We start from the raw sequence: 27761 nt of genomic DNA on the forward strand, positions 1-27761 counted from the left end.
GAGGAGGATCTCACAGCTTTTAGTCTCTCTCAGCCGTCCTGAAGCTGTGTTATAACCTTTGGGGTGGTAACAGAATTGCTATAGCATATGAACTTGTCCAGGATTTGTGAATGCAGGTACACTGCTTTGAAATGTTTAATATCCCTGATAGGATTAGCATGTCTTGCACAATGTAAGGCAGCATGAGCCACTTGGTAGGCACTGTGCAGAAAAGGCTTTAAGTGTGACAGTTACACCTTTTTTTCCCCAATTATGAACAGAAAACCATGAAAGTCTCAATCAAAATGAAAAGACAACAGTAGTCAGTGATCTCTTGGTTTCGTTGTTATTATGTAACATTGTTGCAGACAAACACATCCGCATATCCATTTTTATTTTTGCTAAAGGAACAAAATGTTCTGGAGATGCCTCCTTTTCTAAAGCACCCAACTCTCCTCTGTGCTGAGGCTTCCGACGGTGCCATTGGCAAAGGCAGAGGCTTATTATGGGCTGTTTCAAACCACGAATGCATCAGCACTAGCTACTCCCCTGAGGAAACTTCAACTCACTGAGATGTGCCCCTGAGAGCCCCACAGCTCCCACTGGTTTGATCATCCTCACACATGGCTGACACAGCTCCAGCTGCAAACTCAGCCACTATTTCAGTGCCAGTCGACAGATGTCCAGCTGCTGACGTTTTAGTGTGCAAATGACAGCCTTTGAGCTGATTGAGCACAGCCAAGTTTGTGCTATTTCGGCAAAAACCAAAATGCTACTGTACTGCTGGTACATTACTGACTTGATGTTGAAGTACACTATGCACCTGCACCTTCAAAAAAAAGCATGGCATTCATTTTCATATATTCTCGACTGAGTAGTTTTCTGCCAAAAACAATGCTGATGGGATAAGAGGGGGAATTATAAAGTGTAAATATCGTGCCATTTGTCAAAAATTAAGGACTGATGAGAATGCAATTGATGGACAAATATATTATATATTTAAGTCCTTGAGTAAATTAAGAATTGCCATGAGGCACTCTAGATACAGACAAATAAAAGAACAAAGGGCTTTCATGAAGACAGGTTTGTACATACAAAGAGCATGTGCTTTAACAAGTGACTCACTTCCTGCTTTTAAGCATTATGCCCCATCAGCTGATGCCATGTGAACTGACAGCATGCTCTCTCGTGCCTTGTACTGGCAATGCATTATATGCAGTTGATGTCTTATGCAATAGCTCCATGTATCTCACAGTTCCTGTCTACAGCAGAGGCATATTCAGAGCAGTGCTGGCAGTTGTCTTTGAGCTTAAGCCTCTGACAGCAAAGTGTGCTGCGTCTGCAGACAGAGAGCACGCAAAGTGGAGGAATGTGGCGTCACTGCCTTACCCCCTTGGTGACGCATTTTCTTTTTCATCAGCACTGGCGTCACTTGATCAGGGGGCAATGCATTTAGAACATCTCTTCTAGTAACAGGGATCCTGTTAAAAATTAATTCACTCCACAAATGCCCTCTAAGAATGCATGGCTCATCTCAACGAAAGGTAAAGCCAGTTGATGCTTATTACCTGCCCTGTCCATGAAATGTTGTATATTCGGTGCACTGCAGAATATATAAGAAAGTGATTCTGAATTCCAAAAAATAATCCATGCACAAAGATCACACCTTCTGGATGTGAATGTTACGGACAATAGGATTGCCAGTTCAATTGATTTTGCACACATCTCGACTCCAACACATGCATTTTTTAGGATTTATAAAAACGAAAATAGTCTATTATTAAAAAGCAACAACTCTTTTTGTGCACACGCTAAATAAATAAGTACTGAATAATGTGGCTGCTCAGCATTTCTGGTCCAAAGTGACTACTGATTTACGTAGTCACTAATCCCTCAAAACAACTCGTGTGGGTGTGAATATAATGTAGAGTAAATGTTTTGCATAAAATACCTTCTGAAAATATATATATATATATATATATATATATATATATATATATATATATATATATATATATATATATATATATATATATATATATATATATATATATAGAGTGAACGAGACATCGATTCACTGATACACACTACCAGGCTATACAGCAATGACATTGGAATGTCATTCGGGCTGGAGAAGTGTAGTCGGATGGTAACAAAGAGAGAGGAAGGTAGTCAGAACTGAGGGGATTGAACTACCAGAAGGCAACATTGCAGACATAGAGGACAGTTACAAGTACCTGGGGATCCCACAGGCGAATGGGAACCATGAAGAGGCCGCTAGGAAAGCTGCAACCACTAAGTACCTGCAGAGGGTCAGGCAAGTCCTGAGGAGTCAGCTGAACGGTAAGAACAAGATCCGGCAATCAACACCCACGCCCTGCCCGTGATCAGGTACCCTGCTGGGGTAATAGGCTGGCCAAAGGAGGAGATAGAAGCCACTGACATCAAGACAAGAAAGCTCCTTACCATGCATGGAGGGTTTCACCCCAAGTCCAGCACCCTGAGGTTGTACGCTAAGCGGAAGGAAGGGGGCGGGGACTGGTGAGTGTCAGCACCACAGTCCAGGATGAGACAAGAAACATCCACGAATACATCACGAAGATGGCCCCAACTGACAGTGTGCTCAGTGAATACCTCAGGCAGCAGAAACCCAAGAAAGAGGAGGAAGGCGAGGAACCATCATGGAAGGACAGGCCCCTGCACGGTATGTACCACCGGCAGATACAGGAGGTGGCTGATATCCAGAAATCCTACCAGTGGCTGGACAAAGCTGGACTGAAAGACAGCACAGAGGCACTAATCATGGCAGCACAAGAACAAGCTCTGAGTACAAGATCCATAGAGGCTGGGGTCTATCACACCAGGCAAGACCCCAGGTGCAGGCTGTGTAAAGATGCCCCAGAGACAATCCAGCACATAACAGCAGGGTGCAAGATGCTAGCAGGCAAGGCATACATGGAACGCCATAACCAAGTGGCGGCATAGTGTACAGGAACATCTGTGCCGAGTATAACCTGGAAGTCCCAAGGTCAAAATGGGAGACGCCCCCAAGGGTGATGGAGAATGACCGAGCTAAGATCCTGTGGGACTTCCAGATACAGACGGACAAAATGGTGGTGGCTAACCAACCGGACATAGTGGTGGTAGACAAACAGAAGAAGACGGCTGTAGTGATCGATGTAGCGGTTCGAATGACAGCAATATCAGGAAGAAGGAACACGAGAAGCTGGAGAAATACCAAGGGCTCAGAGAAGAGCTCGAGAGAGGATGTGGAGGGTGAAGGTAACTGTGGTCCCCGTGGTAATCGGAGCACTAGGTGCGGTGACTCCCAAGCTAGGCGAGTGGCTCCAGCAGATCCCGGGAACAACATCGGAGATCTCTGTCCAGAAGAGCGCAGTCCTGGGAACAGCTAAGATATTGCATGAGGACCCTCAAGCTCCCAGGCCTCTGGTAGAGGACCCGAGCTTGAAGGATAAAACCGCCCGCAGGGGCGTGCTGGGTGTTTTATATACACACACAATAGCCAAAAGCAATGCACGCTTGTTCCACTGTACTCAACTGAACAAATTACACTTTGTGTATGATGGTGTATTCAGCTAAAGACAACCTCTGCATCCCTTTAGGGCAGGAAAGTCTTTGGTGAAACCCAGGACATCATCATCCTTTTGGCATTCCACTGCTGCAGGGACAGCATCAGAATTCCAGAGTGAGATGGGGGGCTGCCAAATACGATGAAATGACATTTACAACACAACATGCTTGTCCAACTCCAGCTCCTCATTAAAGGAGTATTGAACAGACATTGTGATCCTCAGTTTGTTTGACAGACACAAAAGTCACAAGCATTAGTGTCAGTCAGCAGTACATCTTCTCAGTCTCCAGACAACAATAACCACAATTTGCACAACACTTTCACTTTCCTGCTGTCTGCTCCTCACCCAGGTCATGTGACAGTCTCTGGTTAAAGATTTTACTTGGATTAGAGCTGAGAGGGAATGAGGATGGAAAAAATAAGCAACCATCTCTGAACATAACTGCTTAATATGCAACAACAAAAACCAGAAATGCAATTCAAAGTTAAGCATAAAATTACAAAATTATAATTATGAAAGAAACTTTAAAATCTGAGGAGTGTCCATATTTACAAATACGGGCTGAACTCAATGAATAGAAACAAGGCAGAGATTAAATCTACTAAATGGCAGTGCCAGGCTGCCTGTGAAAGACTCAGTGGAGACCCATGAAGGTCTCATATTCATTAAGATGACGGATACCCATGTATGGTATTAAATCCTGACATGACAGGGTAATACAGCTCAGCGTTATGCATCAGTTAGTAAGTACATGTGTGAAGTTCAAGTACATGGTTACACTCAAAGGGTTGTAAGGAAATCAGAGGGTCTACAGTGATGCAGCAAAGACACGCTTTAAGAGGGAAAACAAACCTGAAGGTCCCTCTGCAGTGAAATAAGGCAGCGAAATGCTTATTCAGCTGATGCGTTTATGTGCTAGACAGCAGAAGAGCACATGCAAAAAATGTGGAGCGCAACAACAACAATACTATTATTTAGCTTCAAAAATACATGAGAGAATTTTGTCTCTCTTTCATTACAGTAGAATTTACACATAATTTACTGAAGCAGAAATGCAAGCTTTCCACACAGACCGTAGGACTCATCGCCATCCCAAAAATAACAGCTTAGACCCAGCCGCATTTTACACACTCACACACACACACGCAAATCCACATACACACTATACAAAGGACACACAAGAACACACTGACACCCTCAAATATACAGCAGAAGCTGTGAGGAACTCATGTGCCCAGTACGAGCTGTCACAGCATCATCCAGAAATGAGTCATGTTTCCCAGCCACCAGAGGCTCTAAAACCATTATTCACATGACTCTGTTGTGCTTTCTGTTATAATGGCAGACTCAAAATACCAAACAACACATAGGTTTTATCAATTTACATGAAGACACATGGTATTAACTCATCTCGCTGAAATCAGAGAATGTCATTCAAACAAACGTATGGTCCACCTCGCCACCCCTCCCCAGGAGAGACGTTGTGTACAATGAAGGCTCAGGAAGGGAACACGAGAGGACCGAGCAAGGTCCGGATGCCATAGGTGACTCAGCATGGACACCAGAGAGGTAGACACCCTGTATTCCACCGCCACCCACTCAACTGCTGTCTCTATGAATGGGAGCTGCATCAGTGCCGCCCAGGCAGGCGAGCCCGCCTGTCTGGCTATCCTGTCTGCATTCGCACAGAACATGTTACTCACATGTCGTAGAGCCGGTAACCCATGGCGGAGCCCGGTCTGCTTGAATGGGACCCGGGGTCTCTTGTTCTCCTGGGGTCTGTGCTGCTCACCACGGCGCGCCAAACACTTGGTTTGTCCATCCTGTATGCTGGTCAACGGGACTCGACGGTGGGACGGCGTGCGCACACGGGCTCACTCACATTCACACTCCCTCTCCCTCCCAGTCACAAACACGGGCTGCCAGAGAGCAGTGCGTGTGATGTAACAAGGAGCATCCAAGAGGCTGGCAGCTGGTGGGGGGCTAAGGGGGGTGGGGCTGATGGTGGAAGAGGAGGTGTGGGGTGGGGTCTTGTAGAGCTCTAAAGGAGATGTCTCGTGATAAGCCTCTCTTCCTCTTTTTCCTTCTTCTTCTGTGTGATTACTAATTCTTTACTGATATCAATGCCAGGGGTGACTTCCACATTTAAAGGAAAGCAAGAAGACACTACCTCCTGGAGAGCTACTGGGAGATTTACTGGGATTTTATTGGCTCTCATAAACAGAGAGGAGCCTCTGCGTACACCTCTCTCCACCCTCTTATCTGCTCTCAGTAGTACAGTCCTCAGCAGGGCTATACGATTGGCTCCTTGGTCTCCATAGAAACAGGAGGATGTGTCAGAGGTAGGGCTCATTATCATGCCTTCTCTCTCTCCCCTCCCTCCCATTTTGTTTTCACTCCCTCTCTCTTTTACCATTTCTCTTCTTCTCACATACCCAAACCCCTGTTCCCTCCCTCGGCATCTTTCTCTCCACTGGAATCAATGCACTTTTCTCTGTAGTGTCTTTCAAAACACACAGGGCTTTTCAGTCTAACGAGGAGTGGCGCAAGCAGGTAAAGATGCAGCATGGCTCTAGTTAATTATGTCTGCATAACAAAATATTTTAAAAACTATGAAAGAACTAAGACAGAAATGAGATCAGTTCATGGATATATGACACATAATCATCTGAAAAAAAGGTAAGTAAGTTACAAATCATATTACTGCAGTTCATAACTTCGTAATGTCTGACACACCAAGTTGGCTATTAGAAACAACATGGCTTGCACAGATATTGCATCATGTGCAAGTAATTCCAAAACCAGACAGGAAGTGTGAACTAACAAGCAGAAATACAGTTATATTATGGAGAAAACTGAAGTTTTGGTTGCAAAAATGCATCAAAACAACCACAAGATGTACGTGATGTACAGTGTGTCTTATTATAGCCACAATGTACCATGCCCTTGGGAAATAGATGTTAGTGTTGTTGACTTGACACCCTCACAAGGTAACAGCATCCAAAGCGAGACTGTAGGCAGGGAGGATGGTGTGTATGAAGAACAACTCTCATTGGGACTTTATAAGGCTACACACACACACACACACACACACACACACACACACAGTAGAATATAGACAGAAACCCAAGGCTTGTGGTTCAAAGTCCAAGAAGAATGTGTTTCATCATCAAACTTAACCTCACTTCAATCCAGTGTCAAATTAGTGCAACCACTATATTTTTGTTCATGAACATAAAGATATACAGCACGTCCATTATCTAAATTGCAGTCACACAAGCTGTGTATGCTGTAATCATTAAGAAAAGTGCAGATTTCTTAATTTCTGGCATAATGTCTTGAATTTGCGATTTATGAGCATGTGCATGGAAATCAAGTAATGTTAATCACAGTCAGTTAACACAGTCACAGTCACTGATCAGTTCATACCACAATAAGGAAAACAAGACTCCCAAACAACGAATGACAAGAGTGTCAAATGTTCCTGGGTCATGGCTTGCAATGTGAGATTTAAAATTTAAGATTTAAATTTACATGTACCAAAGGAGACAAGCCTTAGTATAACGGCTAAACCACAGTTTTGCTGTATACATCTTGTCACTTCCCAACATGATATTAGTTCTACTTAACATTTCGCTAAAAGTATTGAATATTGTACCATCTAACTCACACACTTAGTCATTTTTATTGCTGCAGTTTTGAACACATCTGATGTTAAATTCAACATTGGATTGATTGTGTATTTGTTATTAGAATGAGGGGATGTTGCTCATCTACCTGACGAAGACTGGCTGGAAGATTCCAGGTGTTCAACTGTTCGGGGGCTTTTTTGTTGTATTTTTAAAATGTATAACTTTTTTCCCCATTTCTAACTCTAAATACAGAGCTGTAATGTAAAATGTGCATTTATTAATTTTTTTTCACCTGTCATAAAAACAATAAAACAAATATTTTAGAGATCTGTTAAAAACTTGATTAAAACTAAATATGAAAGAAAATTAAATAAACTGAATTCTGGTCTTTATACCCAAATTTGAGCCAGCACAGTGCTCTTCAGAAATTAATCAAGCATAACATTCAACCACTAAAACTGTCATTTAAAATATTAACCAAAAAATAATGTGCTTTACTGTTTTTCCAGATGTTCTAAAACACTACATTTTAAAATTAATGGATAACAATAATTATTTTTAACATTATAATCATAATTTTCATTAACGAGTGTGAGCATTACAAAAACACAAAAAGTGATTTGGGGAATTAACAATACTGTTGATTGGGCAGCTGTGGCATAAACCTTACATTGGATTGGTGGTCTAACAAATTCGACAAGCTGCTAAGTTGTTATATAGATCAATACTATGTATATGCTGTTTATTCAGGCATGTACATCAATAAGGATACTGTAAACATGTTTTTGTTTTTTGCATTTAACCAGCCCTAAGTACTAGTAGCAGTGGGCACCCAGAAACCTACTCCAAAATTAACGCAGTGTGTTTCTGCTTCATTCCCATTTCATGTAAATTACAAAACTTTCTTGTCCAGCAGTCCATGCTGTCTTTTACTAAGCTGTGCAATTCTCAATATCCCCCTTTTGGGTTACTCCTTCATGTTATGAGATGTTCTGCTAGGTGTTTGGTCCGTTTCCTTTATATCATTTTCAATTAAATACATGGTTTGATGACGCTTACACTCTGTTTTCATTCTCAAAAAACAGAAAACAGAAGAGCTGTAATACATGTCTAGGGTAGCGACAGTGAAAATCCAGAACAACTGGCATATGTTTTAAACATAGTCAGTGTAGGTGTTTGTGGGCATGGATGACAAAATGATACTTGGTGGTTGGAGGTTGATGGGGACGATGGTAAGTTCCATTCCGTTAAACAGCAAACCAAGAGCAGAGATTTAGTAGTCAGGGCACATACAGACCGAGGAGCACAGTGGCGAGAAAGATGTTCTTTAAACCTGACAAATAACATTAAATTCATGGTTACCATATTCAGCACAAAGGAAAGAGGTTTTCAGGCCTTCACAACAAGACTGAATTACAAGTGCTGAGGTTGATATTTCAGTTGCAATCCTATTTTATTGCCAGGTGTACCTTTGCACACATTAAGATATGCTTCTGTGCGACCTTTATGTACGATGTTGAATTTCCAGCCATAGACGGTACGGGGGATATTATGCAGAAGGCATGCACATAAAACCAAACACAAAGAACACCAATATAAAATATGTAAACAGACAAGATATGAACACACAGGCTTTTATACAGGTCTGTCTTCTTCAAGGGGGGAGCCAGACACATTCGCTAAATGTTACGAAGGCAAGTGAAGATGGAAATAGAGATGGTCACAGGACTGTCTTAGTGGATCATAAACAGCAAAGGAACAAAAACAAATCAAAAGGAGCTGACTGAGTGTGCCTCATGTTCTTGCATGAAAGCTGAAAATAATTTAATTGACGGAAAATTAATCAGCACCGTTTATGCACAAACCTACAAATCATTAGGCCCACATTCTTAACAGCACATATTGATTTATTTATTTTTTTAAACTGTACCGACACTTGATGGATTAAATTTGTAGTCTGACCAAAATGTCATTTGAAGATTAAACCTCTTGTACTAATTGTGATTGACTTTTTTTCCTCCTGTTGTTTAATAGTTCAACAGTTTAGGCAAATAATCACAATCATCACTGTGTGCACTTCATCACTGATAATAATAATTAAGCTTAATCTTACACTAAAAATGTCTACTGCTGTACGATACTGCCATTGTCCAAATATGAAAAACCTGTTTCTCAGCTCAAATTTAAAGTTGATGTACAAACATAACAGAGACTGACAGATAACAAGTCCTCTCCATAAAGCAAGTTCTGCTTGGTTTAATGTCTAAAGAAACTAATAAACTATGTATAAAACAATGCATCAACACATTTCCAGTGAAGTGCAATCCATTTTCTTCTCTTCTTCGGGTGACTAGGTGCCTCCTATTTCATCAAAACTGCACACTCAAATGCAGTGCTACGCATGTGTCTGCACAATCTGTAAAAAGCACCGGTGGAACCGACTGTGCCAGCAGGAGCCATGTTTTGTCCTAAAATGAGCCGTCTCCTCTCATGAGATTTCCGCCCACTTCAAACAAAGACAAGCTGAGTGATGAAGAGCAAGAAGAGAGCGAAAGAGAAGACATTACGCACAGCACTTAGAGCTACAGACCACACGATGGCAGTGCACTATATCTTCTGCAATAAGATGTGACAGGATGGGATCAATAAGCTTACTGATGCTGGGAAAACCTGTCACTCATGGGGGTTTAGTGTTGCGCCAGATGCTACAGTGATGCTTAATTTGGATACATTAATCAAATGCATGTGGTTTTTAGCAATCTCCCTTTAAGAAAGAAGGCTAACAGTGTATCAAAGCAAACCCATGAACAAAGATTATGTACTTTCCAACAAAAAGGTACCATTAAAGTGAAAAACATCACAAAACTTGACGCTTCAGTCATTTCAGTTTTGTTTTCAGCTTTCAGTAATAATACTTACAAAAAAAATACACCCATAGCTTTTTTGTTCCATAAAAACATTTTCCTAATATCAACAACTACAGTCTCAAAAGCTAGGAAAACTGACCACTCCCCTTTAGATGGGGACCTCTGCACAATGCTCTGGGGAAAAGAGGTGAGAGGGTTAGTTTGCCTGTGTTTTTCCATGCAACAACACTGCACATCCTCTCTGTAGTTCACTGGCAGAGGGCACAGTGCTGTGCAAAGGCTCCTTCTGTCACTGACTTGGCCTCAAGCCTAAGAACATCAGAAGCAAAAGACAGACAAGCTTTTCATTGCAGGCCAAACAAAGAGCTGTCTCTCTGCCTCTAACTATGAAGTATAGACCAAGACATTACTTGACCCCTTGGGCCTCAGCTGAGGCTCATCACAAGTTTAGACTGATGTCAGTAATACTGCTACTGCACTTTGTATATATACCTGATACAGCATGCAAAGGAAGATGTAGAGAGATCATTTATGGCACAATTACCAGTGCATTAATGTAAAAATCCTACAAATTAAACTGACATTTTTAAACATCATATGCAAGAGAAACTATATTGCTATATGTATTTTTTTTATACTGTTCTAGGTGCTCACTGTAAATAAGTACAAATTTAACAAGTTTGGGGCTGAATTTTTTTTATGTTTTATAATCAAATTTTGGAGAGGTGACGAGACAAATGGACTGTGTTATGAGTTGATGCCAGAAATATAAATCAGTTAAACATGTTATTCTTATTTATTAATGTGCAGTAAAGTTGCCAGTTGAAAAAGCATATGGCATGACCGGTCACCACCCATGAACAAACAACTGTGCCCTGCTGTTGTTCGTTCTCTCTGTGAATAGAAGTTGTAAATGAGCGAGAAGGAACCAGCCTGGCTGCGCTCTACTTTAGCCGTGGCAGAAAACAAATAATGTAATATAACCAAGCAGCACTTTCTACACTGAGTTATAAACACTAGAATGGAGGAAACCTAGGCTACCACTGCTAGCACTGATAAGATTAGCCAAATTGGAAATTAATGTGACACTGTGTTTGCAGCGTTATACACGGCACAAAAATCAACCAACCAAAAAATATTTCTTTGGCCAATGTTTAACTTCCATGCATTTAATATTTGCTTAGTTTTTCTGTAAATAGTTGCCAGGAACATTCATAGTTATAAGCTTATCACACAAATGAAAGGAAAAGTAAGCTGTTGGACTATGTCTGTAGGGATGGGTATCGTTTAGGTTTTATCCGATACCAGTACCAAACCGGTACTTTTGAAACGGTGCCGGTGCTTAAACGAGCTCGAACCAGTGCTTAAAGAATGGAGAACACAAAATTGGTCCAAAACCCTCATGTTCAGCTGTTTTTTGTAAAAGATAACAATGTTAGCCTTTTCTGCAGCTATAGGGGATATGTGGTATCACTCTTGCCTGGAAGCAGTGCTTAAACAATGGGAAAAAAAACACAAACTTTGTCCAAAAACCTCTCATGTTTAGCTGTTTCCCACTTTTTCTTTGGTCATTTTAGCCTTTTTGGCCAGGGTGAAGAGTATCTGCCATCAAACAAGAAGACAGCCGCATGTAACTACGACGGTGTTTGCTAGTTCACCTTACATGCATTAATTATTAATGCATGATGATATAATTAACGTGGTTAGCCTACTCAACGTAAATTACACACGAACAACATTAAGCTACTCACGCAGAGAAGAACGGTGTTCTGACAAACCATCCTATTTTGGCAAAACGTCCTACCGTAAGTAGTTTATGCACATTTCTGCTGTCACAGAGTAATTCCAGCACCAATTTAAGTAGGTATGACGGTTTGCCACTTAACTTTGCCCATCAGAGTATACTTGTAGCTCATATGCATACAGCCAGGATGGTTTGCCACTTCATTTTACCCGTTAAAGTATGCTTGTAGGTAACATTCATAAAGGTAGCATGTGCACTTAATTTTACCCATCAGAGTATGTGTGTAGCTGTTATTAACAAGGTAGGATGATTTGCCACTGAATTTTAGCTGTTAAAGTATGCTTCTAGCTCATATTCACAAAGGTAGGATGGTTTGCCACTTAAATGTAGCTATTAAAGTATGCTTCTAGCTCAGATTAACAAAAAGTAGGACAATTTGCCACTAAATTTTAGCAGTTTAAGTATGCTTGTAGGTGACATTCACAAAGGTAGGATGGTTTGGCAGTTAATTTTACCGGTCAGAGTATTTTTCTAGCTAATATTCACAAAGGTAGAGACGGTTTGCCACTGAATTTCGTGTTGTGCGCATGCGCAGAAACAACGGGTAGGATGGTTTGCCAGGCAGGATGGATTCCCAGAACAACGGCTGCTGCTTCCATCATCATCCGTCATCATTTCTGCTACACTGGCAGGGCTAGGGGCCAGGACTCTACTCTTCGGGTTTTGGGGGATGTTGCTAACTCCAGGTCCGATAACAGGCACCACACCCGCAGTAGATGTTGTGAGGTCTCGCAGCAAGCTATCAAATCTGGCGCATCGGCTTTTAAAAACGCTATGTGTCGCCAGGTCTTTCATCAGATTTGAGGTGTTACCTCATTTGACAGTATCACAGTATCAGCTTAAAGCACTTGTTGCAGGCTGCTGAGTTTGCATCTTTGCTGTTTAGTACAGCCACATCCGCTTTGCCTTGGGCATTTTAATCTGTGGCTCTGCTCTAAAAAGCGTCGTACCTGGGCCCGCCTACTATCCTCGAAACGTAAAATGATTGGCTAGAATCCAAAGTGTATCACAGCTCAGGAAAAAAAAAGCACCAAAATAAAGCACCGAAATGTGCGCTGCTTTTCGGTCTGGTTACTACCGTTTATGTCAGAACCATACCGGTACCCATCCCTATATGTCTGTGTGTATAGACAGAACAGGTATCAGCTCGGTTAAAGTCTGTTGACTGTGAAGGCCACAGCATATGATTTACATCATTTTTATACTCAGATGGAGCATTGTCCTCCTGGAGGAGACCATGACTTTGTAATTATTAGCACTGATCCTTTTCTCTAAGGAACAAGTAGATCTAAACCACTGCAGTGAAATAGCCTCCACAGTATAACTGAAGCATTCATCTGTGTCTTCTTTTCATTTAAAAATGTTAATATGAAAAGTAGCATGATGCTATTACTTTTTTCTGTAAAGCTCAGTTACCTTTGGGAATATGTACTGCATGGTTCCATGTTTGTATACAGTATACAGTACACAGCATGCAATTACTGTATTTTGTGATAAAAATCCTGTTTAATTAGAAGTTTGTTTTACTGTGAGGTCACAAATTGCGAGATCTAAATTCACTTTTCTTGCTCAAGCCTCAATTTCCACCAATTACAGCACTGCTTGACTCACATAGTAAAAACAAGTAGGAAAGAAACAATTCAGATCCATGCAAATTTTAACTAAGGTCAAACCGAGTGATACAGTATTTATTATCGTCATAATTGTAATGTACAGTTTGTCATTCATCTCCTCGCTTGCAGGAAATTTCACCCCCACACAAACAGATCATTCATCCAGCAGCAGCAACACTTTAATATCTTGTTTCACATGCACAGACAAATCCCTGTTCTTGAGTGGTAGAGCTGAAAAAGCAGAAGAGAACACATGTTTCAGTCTTATTTCCTGGATAAGCTATTCCTTGCTCCTTCACCTCATCCCTGTGAGCTCTTCCCTCAGTTCGATCCGGGCGCTGATACGGGGCTTTGGAATTGCAAATGCCTCGTATCAAACTGAGAGATAGATCTGAAACACTCCCAGTCTCTTTTGCCTGATATTATTGTTGCACGGAACTAATGAAAGGATAAGCTCTTTGAGGCAGTCGCACAGTAGCACTAATCTCTCACTATATCTAATTTACCACGGAAAGTGGCAGTGGGTAATACCGTGAAAGAAAAGCACTGGTTGAGGAAAAAAGGATGCTCTGACATGTTTTTTTATTTCTAGCTGGAGGTGCAGTGCTTGCACATGTATCACCTAAAGGCTCTCCAAATCACACTTGTGTCACACATGATTTTGTCTTGAAATGTAACACCTGTGCCCTGTCGCTACACATCTGGGTGACTTTTCATTACTGCTGATGGGATGCATTTATAACAGACACATCGGATTTCAGTCATGCCTGAAGAATTGCAAACTCCTGCCTTTCTGAAGGGGAGCACACAAATACATTTTACTCTAATTAAACCACTTTCCCGTGCATACACTTGTAGTTTCAAAATTATTTTCTCATCTGCTGAAAACACAAAATTATGTTTTTCTTTTTTTAAACAAGAGCAGTATGTCATATCTTAGATCACGTCATAGCAAATTATTAAACTATCATTAGGTTTGCTGGCTGATAACTGATTCAAGATTCAAGGTTTTAAGGCTACGACTGTAAGCAGAATGTGTGCTCAATTTAATAATGTCTTAATTTTTAATTGCAGCTTGGTTATTAGGACTGTCAAGGTAATAGTGCATCCAATGGCAGGTCTTACCCTTGGAAAGAGACCAAAGAGAGACCACACAACAAACACAGAATGTTAGGTAATGTCTTTTTAAAAAGCTACTATGCCAACAGATACTTAATAATGTAACATGTTTAGAAATGATTTTGTTTGCTAATCAGTTTAACCCTGAAAAGTCTTATAAAATGAAATATACGTCACATTTTCCCAGAACCATTTCAAAATGCTCAGCATCTTCCCAGATATACAGGGAGTGCAGAATTATTAGGCAAATGAGTATTTTGTCCACATCATCCTCTTCATGCATGTTGTCTTACTCCAAGCTGTATAGCTCGAAAGCCTACTACCAATTAAGCATATTAGGTGATGTGCATCTCTGTAATGAGAAGGGGTGTGGTCTAATGACATCAACACCCATATCAGGTGTGCATAATTATTAGGCAACTTCCTTTCCTTTGGCAAAATGGGTCAAAAGAAGGACTTGACAGGCTCAGAAAAGTCAAAAATAGTGAGATATTTTGCAAAGCTTCTGAAGCGTGATCATCGAACAATCAAGCGTTTCATTCAAAATAGTCAACAGGGTCGCAAGAAGCGTGTGGAAAAACCAAGGCGCAAAATAACTGCCCATGAACTGAGAAAAGTCAAGCGTGCAGCTGCCAAGAAGCCACTTGCCACCAGTTTTATAATTCAGAGCTGCAACATCACTGAGTGATCAGAGACATGGCCAAGGAGTTTGAACAAGACACACAAGCTGAAACGTCAAGACTGGGCCAAGAAATATCTCAAGACTGATTTTTCTAAGGTTTTATGGACTGATGAAATGAGAGTGAGTCTTGATGGGCCAGATGGATGGGCCCTGGCTGGATTGGTAAAGGGCAGAGAGCTCCAGTCCGACTCAGGCGCCAGCAAGGTAGAGATGGAGTACTGGTTTGGGCTGGTATCATCAAAGATGAGCTTGTGGGGCCTTTTCAGGTTGAGGATGGAGTCAAGCTCAACTCCCAGTCCTACTGCCAGTTTCTGGAAGACACCTTCTTCAAGCAGTGGTACAACCATCCTTCAAGAAAAACATGATTTTCATGCAGGACAATGAAGCGTCCAAGTACTCCACAGCGTGACCTTTATAAAAGAAGAAAAACTAATGACATGGCCTCCTTGTTCACCTGATCTGAACCCCATTGAGAACCTGTGGTCCATCATCAAATGTGAGATTTACAAGGAGGAAAACAGTACACCTCTCTGAACAGTGTCTGGGAGGCTGTGGTTGCTGCTGCACTTAATGTTGATGGTGAACAGATCAAAACACTGACAGAATCCATGGATGGCAGGCTTTTGAGTGTCCTAAAGAAAGGTGGCTATATTAGTCGCTGATTTGTTTTTGTTTTGTTTTTGAATGTCAGAAATGTATATTTGTGAATGTGGAGATGTTATATTGGTTTCACTGGTAAAATAAATAATTGAAATGGGTATATATTTGTTTTTTTGTTAAGTTGCCTAATAATTATGCACAGTAATAGTCACCTGCACACACAGATATCCCCCTTAGCTAAAACTAAAAACAAACTAAAACTACTTCAAAAACATTCAGCTTTGATATTAATGAGTTTTTGGGTTCAGAACATGGTTGTTGTTCAATAATAAAATTATTCCTCAAAAATACAACTTCTAATAATTCTGCACTCCCCTGTAAAAAAAAAGATGCTCAGTTGCCAAGGAATAGGCAGAAAACAATCAACAATGAATGAATTACTTAAAATGTTATTTCTTTCTCAAAACTCTCAAAAATCTTCAGTCAGCTATTTTATATAATTCAACTGATTGATAACAAATTGAGTTTAATTCTAAAAAACAACAACAACAAAAAGTTTTCAGGGGTCTTTTTATATAACTTTTAGCAGATTATTGAATTGAATTTGCTGCAACATTAAAACCACTGAAAGGTGAAATGAACAACATTTGTGACCTTTAAGATGCTGTTAGCTGTTACTTACTTACCGCCCACATAAACACCACAGGGCACCCCCAGACGTCCTTTTCTAATTCCCCCCAGGGTCAGAGCTGTTTTAGTCACAGAGCAGTATAAAGCAGTATAAGCATCTACACAGTATAAGGCAAGTTTTATTGCTGTGCAGATGATATGTATAAATCATCTGTAATTCTTGATGGGGAACTCTACAAGAGTAGCTTTGTGTGATATCCAGTTTAAAATAACCCTTATTTATGTTATACTGGACTTTGCAGCTTAAATCATCCACTGTCTGAAATAAGGTGTTAAGCCACCTTTTTCCCCACACATGCTATACCTCACAAGTAAAAGACAACAGTGAGAGGGTGAGACTAATGTGCTCACCACCACTCAAAGTTTTGTTAATGTCTAATATGAGCACCCACCATTTTTAAACAGAGTTAAGTCCACATTTTATGGGCAATTGTCAATTGAAGAAAAAGAAAAGAAAAGAAAAACAAAACAAAAACCCACAATACACACTGCCAGGCAAAAAAAACTGCCCGCTCTAATGACAGCACACATTCACCATGGCATCATTCCAATAAGCTCACGCAGTGTCACAACCAATCTTCTGACGAAAGAGTCGGCCCACTACGAAAAATCTTCTCCTGCACATCCTAAAGATTCTCACTAGGGTTAAGGTCCGGATTCTGTGGTTTTCGATCCACATTTGAAATCATATCTCATGTTCCCTGAACCACTCTTTCACAATTTGAGCCTGATGAATCATGGCAATGTCATCTTGCAATATGCCTGTGGCATCAGGGAAGGAAAAAAAAAAAAAAAACTCCATTGATGGAAAAACCCGGTCATTCAGTATATTCAGGTAGTAAGCTGACCTAATTTTTTGGCACATAATATTACTGAACTGAAGTAACCCCAGATCATAATAGTGGCCCCACAGGCTTTTACGGCAGGCACCAGGTATGATGGGCGCATCACTTTGTCTGCTGCACCCTCACTCTAGAACAGGACTCATTAGGCCACGTGACCTTTTTCCTCGACTCCTGAGTCCAATCTCTATGATCACTGATGAGTGGATTACTTCAGCTGTTTAGTCCCAATACCCTAGGTTCTCTTTACATTGTATGCATGGAAATATCCCCACTTTCACTATTAAACATGGCTGTGAGTTCTACTGTGGATTTTTTGTGATTTGATTTTACCAAACATTTGAGAAAATGCCAATCATGATTATACAAGAATTTTTTCCCAACCCATTTCTTCCTCGAAGATAATGGTTCACCACAGTCTTTCCAGATTTGCATAATTCTTTGGACAGTTTTTAATCGAATTGAAGTGTCATTGTCTACAATCTACTTTCAGATGCTCCCTTTTTCACATGGAGTCACCACAGTGGATAGATCTGAACGTTTGATTTGACAGATTTCTTTTTCTGTCTGTCCTCCTGGGACTAAATGCGCAATCTTTCACTGTTAGGTGAATGTAACCATTAATATATACACATGACAGAAAATAAGAAAAATCATAAATGCTCCCCATTAAGAATGAGTTAGAGTAAAAAAATAGCCATAACATTCACAACTGACAGCTTGCCAGGCTTTATAGCACAGCATCACAATCCTTGAAAACTGTTTATGTGTGGCATGGCTGCCTGCATGGGAAACAGTGACAGCACACATACGCAGATCAACCACACAGCCATATACACATGCGTGCATCTTGCCCAAAAGGATTAACTGCAAAACTGAGTCAAGTGAAAGGCACATGGCACAACAAAAAGCATCAAATTCTGCTCAAAGCAACTTATTATGAACCAAATGGCCTGCGTTCACTTCTAAATCAAAACTGTGCGTTTCCAGCTATGCAGCTTCAGAGCGCAGCGTGGAGCCTGTAATTAACTCTTAAGAGAATGTGATGACGAAACAGAAGCTGGGAACTTCAAAGAGTTTTCTCAAGAGTTCAAACACATTAAGGTAGTGGGCCTTCTATTTCACAGGCCTATTAAATCATTGCACAGATGTAATTTCCCATCTGGTGGAATCAAACCTTTTCAATATTGACGGCAGTAAAGAAAAAGAACCAAAAAAGAAAGCATTAAATAACAGTCTCAATTTTATGGAGGGCGGATGGCACTTTCATTGCTCCTTTTTTTTTCCTTCCTTTTCTTTTTAAAAACCAGCACTAACTCTTGGACACAACTGCTTATTCATTTATCCGGGACTGTTTGCAGCCACATACAATAAATGTTTACTGCATCGTTAAACTCCTTTCCAAATGACCAGGGATACTGTCGAGGCCTTACAGAAGGGGAATGCTGCAATGAAATACATGCAATAACAGTCATCATGCAGGGTTCATGAACCTACATATTGTCATTTTTCTCTGTATATGTTGCTTTGCACTATATTCACCCCTGCAGCTAGATCACAGTCTCCTGAGCTGCCTTTCTGCCTCCAGCCATCAGCAAATAAGACATTGGCAGCATCAGCAGAAGGTTAGGGTGGGGGTCTGCGATCCCAGGAAGAAAGGCCAATTTGCTGGAATCAATGAGCTCTGCAGTGAAGGTAATCACAGATCCTGTTATGAAATAGCCATTAATTATAATTATAATTAAAAACATAAAACCCCTGAATTAAATACGTACTAGTGGAGATCCAGGTTTAGGCGTTTTCTAAAAGTCAAATGTGAACCTCAAATTCAAATAAATGGACCAGTCCAGTAACAGCAAGTTTACAACCTACTGGTAATACCATGGGAGCCTTAAGAGAGGGGTGTAAACACTTCAGAAAGAGTTACACTTCACCATCCCACTTTTACTTCTGCCCCTTAGCTATTAATCAAGTCAGATGGGTTGTTTTAATTGATGAGAGAAAAAGGGAGACACAGATACGCACCACAGAGTCAAAGGAGGTGAAAGATTACAGACCAGCAGATGTTATTTATTTATTTATTTCTATTTGACTGAGTGAAAGAACAAAGAGAATATCTGGAGAAAAAAAAGGGGGGGGAATTAAAAGAGAGGCATGAAGTGAGGAAAGCGTGAGGGGGAAGAGAGGGAAAGCATCTTGGGTATTTAAAAGCATTCATTCAGCCTTGGGCTGAGCTTGATGGGTGCAGAAGAAGTCTTAACTCTGGACGGGACTGAACTAGAAGGCAGCTGCAGGCAATGAATACAGCAGCTCCTACACATGCAGCACCCAAAATCAGTTAAAACATTTCTTTCTGTTCATGTAATTTACAGATACTGAGGAAGAGGATGTGTTTTTTTACCCCTCATTTCATGTGGTTGTCTATATTCCTATATTATAACATATAATACGCTGCTTTTGTACCGTTTTCTTTCAAATTTGCGTCAAATGCCTGCAGATGAATTTGGATTCTTTTCCCTCAGTAAACCGTATAGAGCAATGATCCTTTCTCACAATAAGCTGAGATCCTGCAACCCTATTGGACTGGCTGTATGCTCCAGATTCGCTTTCTTAGTCTGACATAAACACACTTCCTGTTTTCAACTCTCCCACTGTTGCAGAGCACTCTACGCCCAACAGTCATGGGAGAGGAGTAGAAATGAAACAGCCACTAGTCCTTACAAATGAAACTAGAGCCACAGAAGAGACAGAAGTGGGAGAAATCATTACATAGGCAGAGATGGCAAGTGATGCGACTGAAAGCTAAATATTTAGCTGTATTTTATATTTACCCTGATAGAATTTGCTGACTAATAATAACAACTAGTTATTTAAAGCAGCACTTAAAAAAATCATGTTGTGACATTCTACACAGGAGCAACACAATAAAACAAAGACTGAACAAAATAAAAACAAACTAGAGCTCCTCTGACTTTTAAGACCAATGTGGACACAGATATTTGGCAATGTAAAAATCTGATATACTGGCAAATACTTTTTTCTTTCAGTCACACAAAATAAAACAAGATTTTCCACCATTTGTTATCAAGAGTTGTTTATGTGTTCTTTCTTTCTTATAATACGACAACAAGTCACAGATTACTCTATTATTCTCTGCCCGATTGTGCTCGGATCAGCTGCTTGTTTTATTTGTCGTGTTGTCAACAATTTTTTTTTACATTTCATTTATTGGCCATTTTAAATACAGATACTGCTCTGAAGCCAACATCAACTCCAATAAGCTGTACTGAGTAATGTACTGAGGAAGTAGACCATTCAAAGCAAGTGAAAAACTCAAAGGGAAAGCATCGTCATAAAAAAAAGTTTTGAGACGCAAAGAAAGAGTGACTCGACTTAATTTCCTCTAGCAGGCCATTCCAGAGCTAGGAGCAAGCGATACACTCAGCGGGATGCTGTACAGGTAAATGACAGCTTCTCTGGTTAACTTGTTTTTTCACCATGACATTTTTTACCAACTTTAAGCCCAATTTGACTTTTCCATAAACCAAATGTCATTTTTTTTAATGTGTCTACATACTATATATACACACTAATGCTATAAATGGTAGAATTACCATGGTTGCTGGGAAACTTTAACCTAATCTCTTATAGTTTCAGTTTTTATTACATGTCACTACTGGACTTGAGTCAAGTTTAGAATTAGGTTTAGTAAAGCCTGCTAACAAGTGTAAGTGCAGTACTTTCACTTCTTGCTTATATATGTAGAAGTAAAAACATTTTGTAGGTAACAAAACAGTAAAATTTATAATTAATTTGTAATTAATATGGAAGTCATCCATTTTCATTTTGTGAATTCACCCCTTTAAAAAAAACTTTCCTTTTTTCTTTTTTTTTTTTTTAAATGTAGTTATGTTTCCTCTTCTCTCTGTTCCACTTTGGTCTACAGACTCTGATTTGTCGCTAGCTCCTGATTTACTGCACTTTAAAGCAAGTCAAGAATGGAAAAAGAATTCTATATCTTGAGGAAAATGATGTGTGCGTCCTGATAGAAGTCAGGTAATCCATCTTCTTTGTTGTGGTTCACATATGCTATTACATTACACGCCATCATCACACCAGTAACATTTCAGTATTTCAGCTGGGTGATTCATGTGTGAATGCTTGGAGCTTATACTGACACATTTTCCTGTCCAAGGTGCTAAAGACCACCACCAAGGGTAACAAAATGCTCACAGTTCTTACTGGTTTTAGTGGGCGGCATTCCCATCACGAAAATGCTGGTTTCTCTCGACTGGCTACCAGTATGTTTCAGATTTCATTTTAAAATTTTAACTTTTAAAGCAAGTTTGAGTCTGGCCCCTTAGATACACAGGAAAAATGTTGACCCCGTATGAGCGAATTCAAACTCTAGATGGGGTGCAAAGGCGACTTTGCTTGTGCCATCAGGGACCCTCAGCTTTGGAACTACCTGCCTGAGGAGATCTCAACTCAACATGTTTGTTTAAGTTATTAAATACAAAACTGAATGCAGAATGAAGCAGAAACAAGAAGCAACTGAAGGCAGCTGCAGTAAAGGCCTAGGAAAGCAGGGGGAAAAACAGGATTTGATGATGTCCATGGATTCTAGACTTCAGGAGTCATCGACAGCAAAGGACTTCGATCCTTATATTCATCTTAGTATGTTTAATTACTTTTGAGGGGCTATGCATAAAAATGTTTTTAATTCCTAAAGAATTAATGCAATAACTTTACTATACCCCTTGGATTAAAGCTAAAAGTCTGCACTTCACTGTACACTACCACCATAGATTTTAAATCAAGTAGTCAAGATTGAACAACATTTGTGTCATTTTTCAAAAATGTATGGGGCAGACTGTAAATGATATCTCTTACTGCCTGTGTTTCTCTGTAGTTTCTGGATGTTTTGACAGTTTTTGAACGGAACCCCAATGAGAAAAATCGACAATATTTCCATTCTGTTGTCTACATTAAAGAAAACAAATCATGCACTGACAAAACCCGCTGGGACTAGTTTTTTGTGCTCCAAACATTTGAAGGAGATTGCTTTTCCACACTGGTGGTATGAAAGTGAAGTTTTTCTAGGCTTATTGTTGTTGCACAGTGTTGGTTTGATCTGTACAGTCTAATAATATCACCAGATTTAGTGGAAAAATCATAATAATCAGATGTCCATCACTGACTCAAACATACATATTTATGCATGAAAAAGTGTTTTTCACATCTAAGCTAATGGATTGCCTTGCTCTAATGGTGATGAAATGGTATTTGTGCATGTAAATGCTTTGATGTAGGAGAGAATAGAGAAAGAAGAAAGAACAAGTACATAGTAAATAAAGCAGAGCAAACAAGTAAAGAGAAGTAAAGAAAAGTGTACAGCAGACGCAATAATTAAAGTCAGTGCCTGGAGTGCGTTTATGCTATTGCAGTATAGCAGACACTCTACATTCTCTGAATGTAATTGGCCGCCCCCAGAGACTGCCCTAACTCTGGAGGATGAGGAACAAGCTGAGCTCTGTGAATGACACAGCTTTGACACCGAACTTGTTCCATTAATCCCTAATAAGTCCTTTAACGTAGTTTCCAAAGTCTAGAATTACTGAAACATTTATACAATGAGAGCATCTAACAGAGGTCTGAAATAACAAGCTTAAAATAACAGGGCAACAAATCTGGCATTTTTTTAATGTTGTTGCAAAAAACATTTGAAGTAAATAATGTCACCGCTACAAACACATCCTATAATTAAGGTTTACTGTAGCATTTTCCATTATGCTCACTCAAAAGACTTTTAACAAGTACCTTTTAATCATACTGCAGGGCATAGCACAGCAGGCCACAAAAGCCATAGTAATTAATATTTCACCTTCTCCATTTTGTTAGTGCCACATAAACATACTTCCAAAAAAGAGTCACCCAGTCGATGAGAGCCTCAAACACCCAGCGTCCATCGAGAAGGAATGATAACCCAACATTTCTTTTCAGACACGATGTGAAAAAAAAAAAAAATATTGTTTTCTAGTCACTGTGGTGTACAGTGCAACACCCTGGGTTCAAATCTGGCACAGGACCTTTGAAACACCATATCCAGTGAGTTTCCTGTCTTTCTAAAGGAAATAATACCCTCCAAAACAAGTCAAGCATGACAAAAGACAGCTGTGACCAAGGCCTTTATAACAAATGTTTGCTTACATTTTGGGCCATGCAGTGATCTGATTTGCAAACTTCCAGTCCACCCTGTCACTTACCATTTCCTGTGAGTGTCCAAGCGCCGGTGCGAGTGTAAATGAGTGTGTGTGTGTGTGTACTATGTTTATATATCTTTGTGGGGACCAAAACTTGGAAGTTTACAACACTTGTGGGGACCAACAGCACTTATGGGGACACAACTCTATCATGTTGACCAAACTGATCTACTTTTCTGCTTTTGCTGTTGGTAACTGTGAGCTCTCTAACTAAACGGAAAGATCAATAATAATTAACTTGCGCACATTAATAATTACATCTGGGACACAGCATTAAAGCAAGACCATTTGAAATCAATCAGCAAAGCCAAAACAATCAGGAAGGGGGCTTGTTCTCTTTTACCATCATTTAACAATTATCCCATTCTAACTCTGAGATAAGTAAACACTGATGGACGCAAGCAGTGCTGCTGAGCTGAAGAGGAAAACATTAAACCTCAGAGCACAGCCATCATCTTGTTTGCAGTCATGATCCATTTAACCCATTAACTTTACGCCTGAAAATTACTTACTGTATAACAATCATATTGAGACAAATAGATGGAACATGAGTGAATGAGATATTAATCAGCAAGAAATAGCAAAGCCTCGTTTCTGCAGTGTTACAGAAGTCTAAAAACAACCCACAGATGTTACTACTCATCAGAAACTTCTGAACACTGCTCTTTAAAAATAGAGCATGTTCCCACTATGCAGTAGGATTTATTTTTGGGTTGCTCACGAGCTAAAATTGGGCTGTGGATTAGGGCACGTTGCTTTTTGATGATGAAGCATACAGCACAGGGAGGTGTCTCTTATGAAACTCACATGGCTTTTAAAGACCCCCCCAAGTCTGTCCCATCAATGCGATGTTGTGCTCTGCTCCCTACTCATTTGTTGAGAGATTGTCAAGGTCCAAGCTCAGCACGGCTAATGGGTACGCAGCAATGAAGGATCATATTTCGTGAAGGCTATACTTAATGATTTCCTCCTACAGTGCATTTGGTTAGAAGACTTCAGTGTGCACATCAGAAAAAAGGCACTGCAGCAATCAAACTGCTGTGTCATAAAAAGCTGATGAGAGCAGCTGCAAAGCCCCAAACATTAGGACGCGGCAAAGTTTGCAGCTGTCAAGCTGTCACGGCCAATACTTCTGAAACAGAGAGGCTAATTAGCAGGGCGATCAATATAACCAGTGAAGAGTTTTAGACATTAACAAGAGGAAGACAAGAAAAATATTGTTTTGCTGCAGTGCTTATGGGACAAACTGAATGTGAAGTAACTGTTAAAATTAACATCTTACGGTACCCAAAGGAAGCAGACTTCCACTTGCGGCAGGGGGTGACTCTTCTGCAACCTTCAGAAACCAACCTCCCGGGATTCTCTGTGACTTCAACTGGTAGAGATGTATGTCTCCTAGAAAAGGACACACTGTGTTACAAAAAAAACAAACAACAAAAAACAGAAATGTGGTACCTACAAGGACAGATATGACAGAAACATTTTAAAATGAAATGACGGCTGTGTGTGTGTGTGTCTGTTTGTGTGTGTGTGCGTGCATGTACACGCCCATGTTTAGAGTCTTTGTGAGGACAGAAAATTGGCGTGGCACTATACTTGTGGGGACCAACAGTCACTTATGGGGACAAAATCCCCGTCCCCACGAGTTTGAAGACATTTTTGAGGCTCAAAATGTCGTCTTAGTATCAGGGTTACAATTAGGTTATGGTTAGGTTTAGGCTAATGGTTAGGCATTAATTTTGGATGGTTAGGGTTAAGGTAAGAGGCTAGGGAAAGCATTATTTCAATTAGATGTCCTCACTAAGATATGTAAATGAGTATGTGTGTGTGTCTTTGTGTGTGTGTGTTTGTGCGTGTGTGTGTGTGTGTGTGTGTGTGCGTGTATGCATGTGAGAGAGAGAAGACAAAATAACGCAGCAATCACAGGACCAGTTTTACACCATTTGCTGCACTATTACCACGACAAAGCTGAGTAGAAATTGGGACATACTAATATATTCAATTTAAAAGAACAAATCAGTACTGGGCCCATTACAGCTGCGGGAAGCATAAAAAAAAAAAAAATCTGACAGTCCTCTTTTAGCTCTCTCTGTGTTTGTTAGTAGGAACTTTTGACTTCAGCCAGGATTCATTCCTGTTCTAGCCTTGTGTTAACCCTGCATTGTCCTATCATGGGTGCTTGTATTTTTGTACTTTTCTGACTCTGTATGCAGCAGGTTTCTATAAACTGCAGTACATTCTGACTTGTAGACTTGCACAGGCTTTAGACTTGGTTGAGATGCATGTCACAAATCCATTACAATAGATATATTTTTATTTTATTTTATTTTCCCACAAACCCAAGTTTAATCCTATATAAATGCATATATACTTAATATATGCAGTGCATAGAACTGTATATATTAACTCTTCATGTACAAGAAATACATCCAGGTATGCATAACTTCATTTTTAATTACTCCAAACCCGTTTCTCATTTGATTTTGTGAACAGTGGTACAAAGTAAGTGCTGTACACTGATAACATAACAAAATGGTGTCGGTACAGCCAGATAATTAAATTTTTCTGAAACAAATATGGGTAAAATGTCAGTAGGTAACAGTAAAATGTATGTATGTGAAAACTTGGGGTGAAAAAAAAGACCTCAATCTGACCGTGTCAAAGAAAATAAATGCAATCCCTCAGCTTCCTAGTAGATAAACCTGTGGTATCAATTTCAAAATAGTATGTTCCCAAGTTATTGCATCGCATTCACAAGATTTTCAGAAAACTTGACCTCTGACCTTGATGTCGAGATCACTGAGATCTTTAGTAAATACACCAACGGTACCAATTTGAAACTCCTATGTCGCCTCATTCTCAAGTTATCTTATTTACATAATTGGGCATTCATAAGTTAAGCTCCTTTGTTGAATATATGCAACTTGACAGCTTGTGCTTTGTCTTAAAAGTTAAAATAGTTTCTTCCTCTACTACTGATTGTTCAGGCATTTCTCATTTTCTTCCACAGGAGATCATTTCCACAGAGATATTTCTTTCTCATCTATTGTTTGTTAAGGTTTTCACTGAGCCAGCCCCCCTTTGGATTGCATGTCTATCATGGGCAAAGCACATTTCTCAAGCTGTGGGTTATAGTCAACCCACCCATCTCTGCCAGAGAATGAAGTCGTCATCGAAAACATACAGCCGCATCTTACTTCAGAAGAAAAACGCTATTATTGTTCATTGTTTAACTTCTACACAGTGTCGAGATGAAAAATCTTGCACCGAGGCCCTGAGACATAGCAGTGGCTAATTGTGTCATGGCTGCTGCCATTTGCTGCTGTTTCGGCACAATGAATTATTAATTTCAAAAATGCTAATGTCTCTGCTCTGGCTCAGTTGAGAGTTATGAACCTTGGATTAGTCTGAATTTTTCTTCCCGTCCTCCATTAGTTTTTTAGAAAGTCCCACAGAGTCAAGGCTCAGACTTCGCTTCAGACCATAAATAAATGTCAGTTCTTTTCCATGAGAGTGACACGTCATGTGACTTTAATTTGCATCTTTGCATTCTGACACCACACACTGCACACTCCTGTGTCTGTAGGGGATTGTTTCAGGACAATTCCTTGTTAAGATCTGAAATCCAGTTTTCTTAATCGAGAAGGACTCGCGCAAACAGCAGGCTCTGTGTCCTACCCATCAAAGTTGGCTACACGAGATAGGTTTGTGTGATCCCTGAGGAGTACATCGGCCAAGGGTTCGAGACTGCACTGGAGCAGTTCTGCGACACAGGCCTGTCACTTCTCGTGCTTGTAGACAAGTATCAGCTCAGCTGCCTGACAGTGCACCGGAGGACAGCCCGGCTCTTTGTAGGTTAGATTTGTGAGTGAATTAAGTACAGTTCACCCCACACATTGTGCGGTTTTAGAGAGATGCCCTCTCTTCAGAGAGAAATCTGCAGTTCCAAGCCTATTTTAGGAAACGCCTCATGAGCAATAGAAGTTGCAAGAGTGCAGTCTCTTTGCTCCTCTTTAATGTTGTATGTTAATTCTTATAGTATATCACTGAACGTCATAAATCTTCCCACAATCCTGT

At 40.1% G+C, this 27761-nt stretch overlaps 1 protein-coding gene across 2 annotated transcripts in view; it reads right to left on the reverse strand.

Annotated features, from left to right (window-relative positions):
* The window catches only part of LOC116331222 (IQ motif and SEC7 domain-containing protein 1-like), a 97131-nt gene that overhangs the window by 47207 nt on the left and 22163 nt on the right, over positions 1–27761 (reverse strand). For both annotated transcript variants that reach the window (XM_031753825.2, XM_031753828.2), the window contains exon 3: positions 24972–25079. In XM_031753825.2, the coding sequence (XP_031609685.2) occupies positions 24972–25079 (108 nt within the window). The remainder of the gene's footprint in view (positions 1–24971; positions 25080–27761) is intronic.

This window comes from Oreochromis aureus, linkage group 20 (assembly GCF_013358895.1).
Source record: "Oreochromis aureus strain Israel breed Guangdong linkage group 20, ZZ_aureus, whole genome shotgun sequence".
Taxonomy (NCBI): Eukaryota; Metazoa; Chordata; class Actinopteri; order Cichliformes; family Cichlidae; genus Oreochromis; species Oreochromis aureus.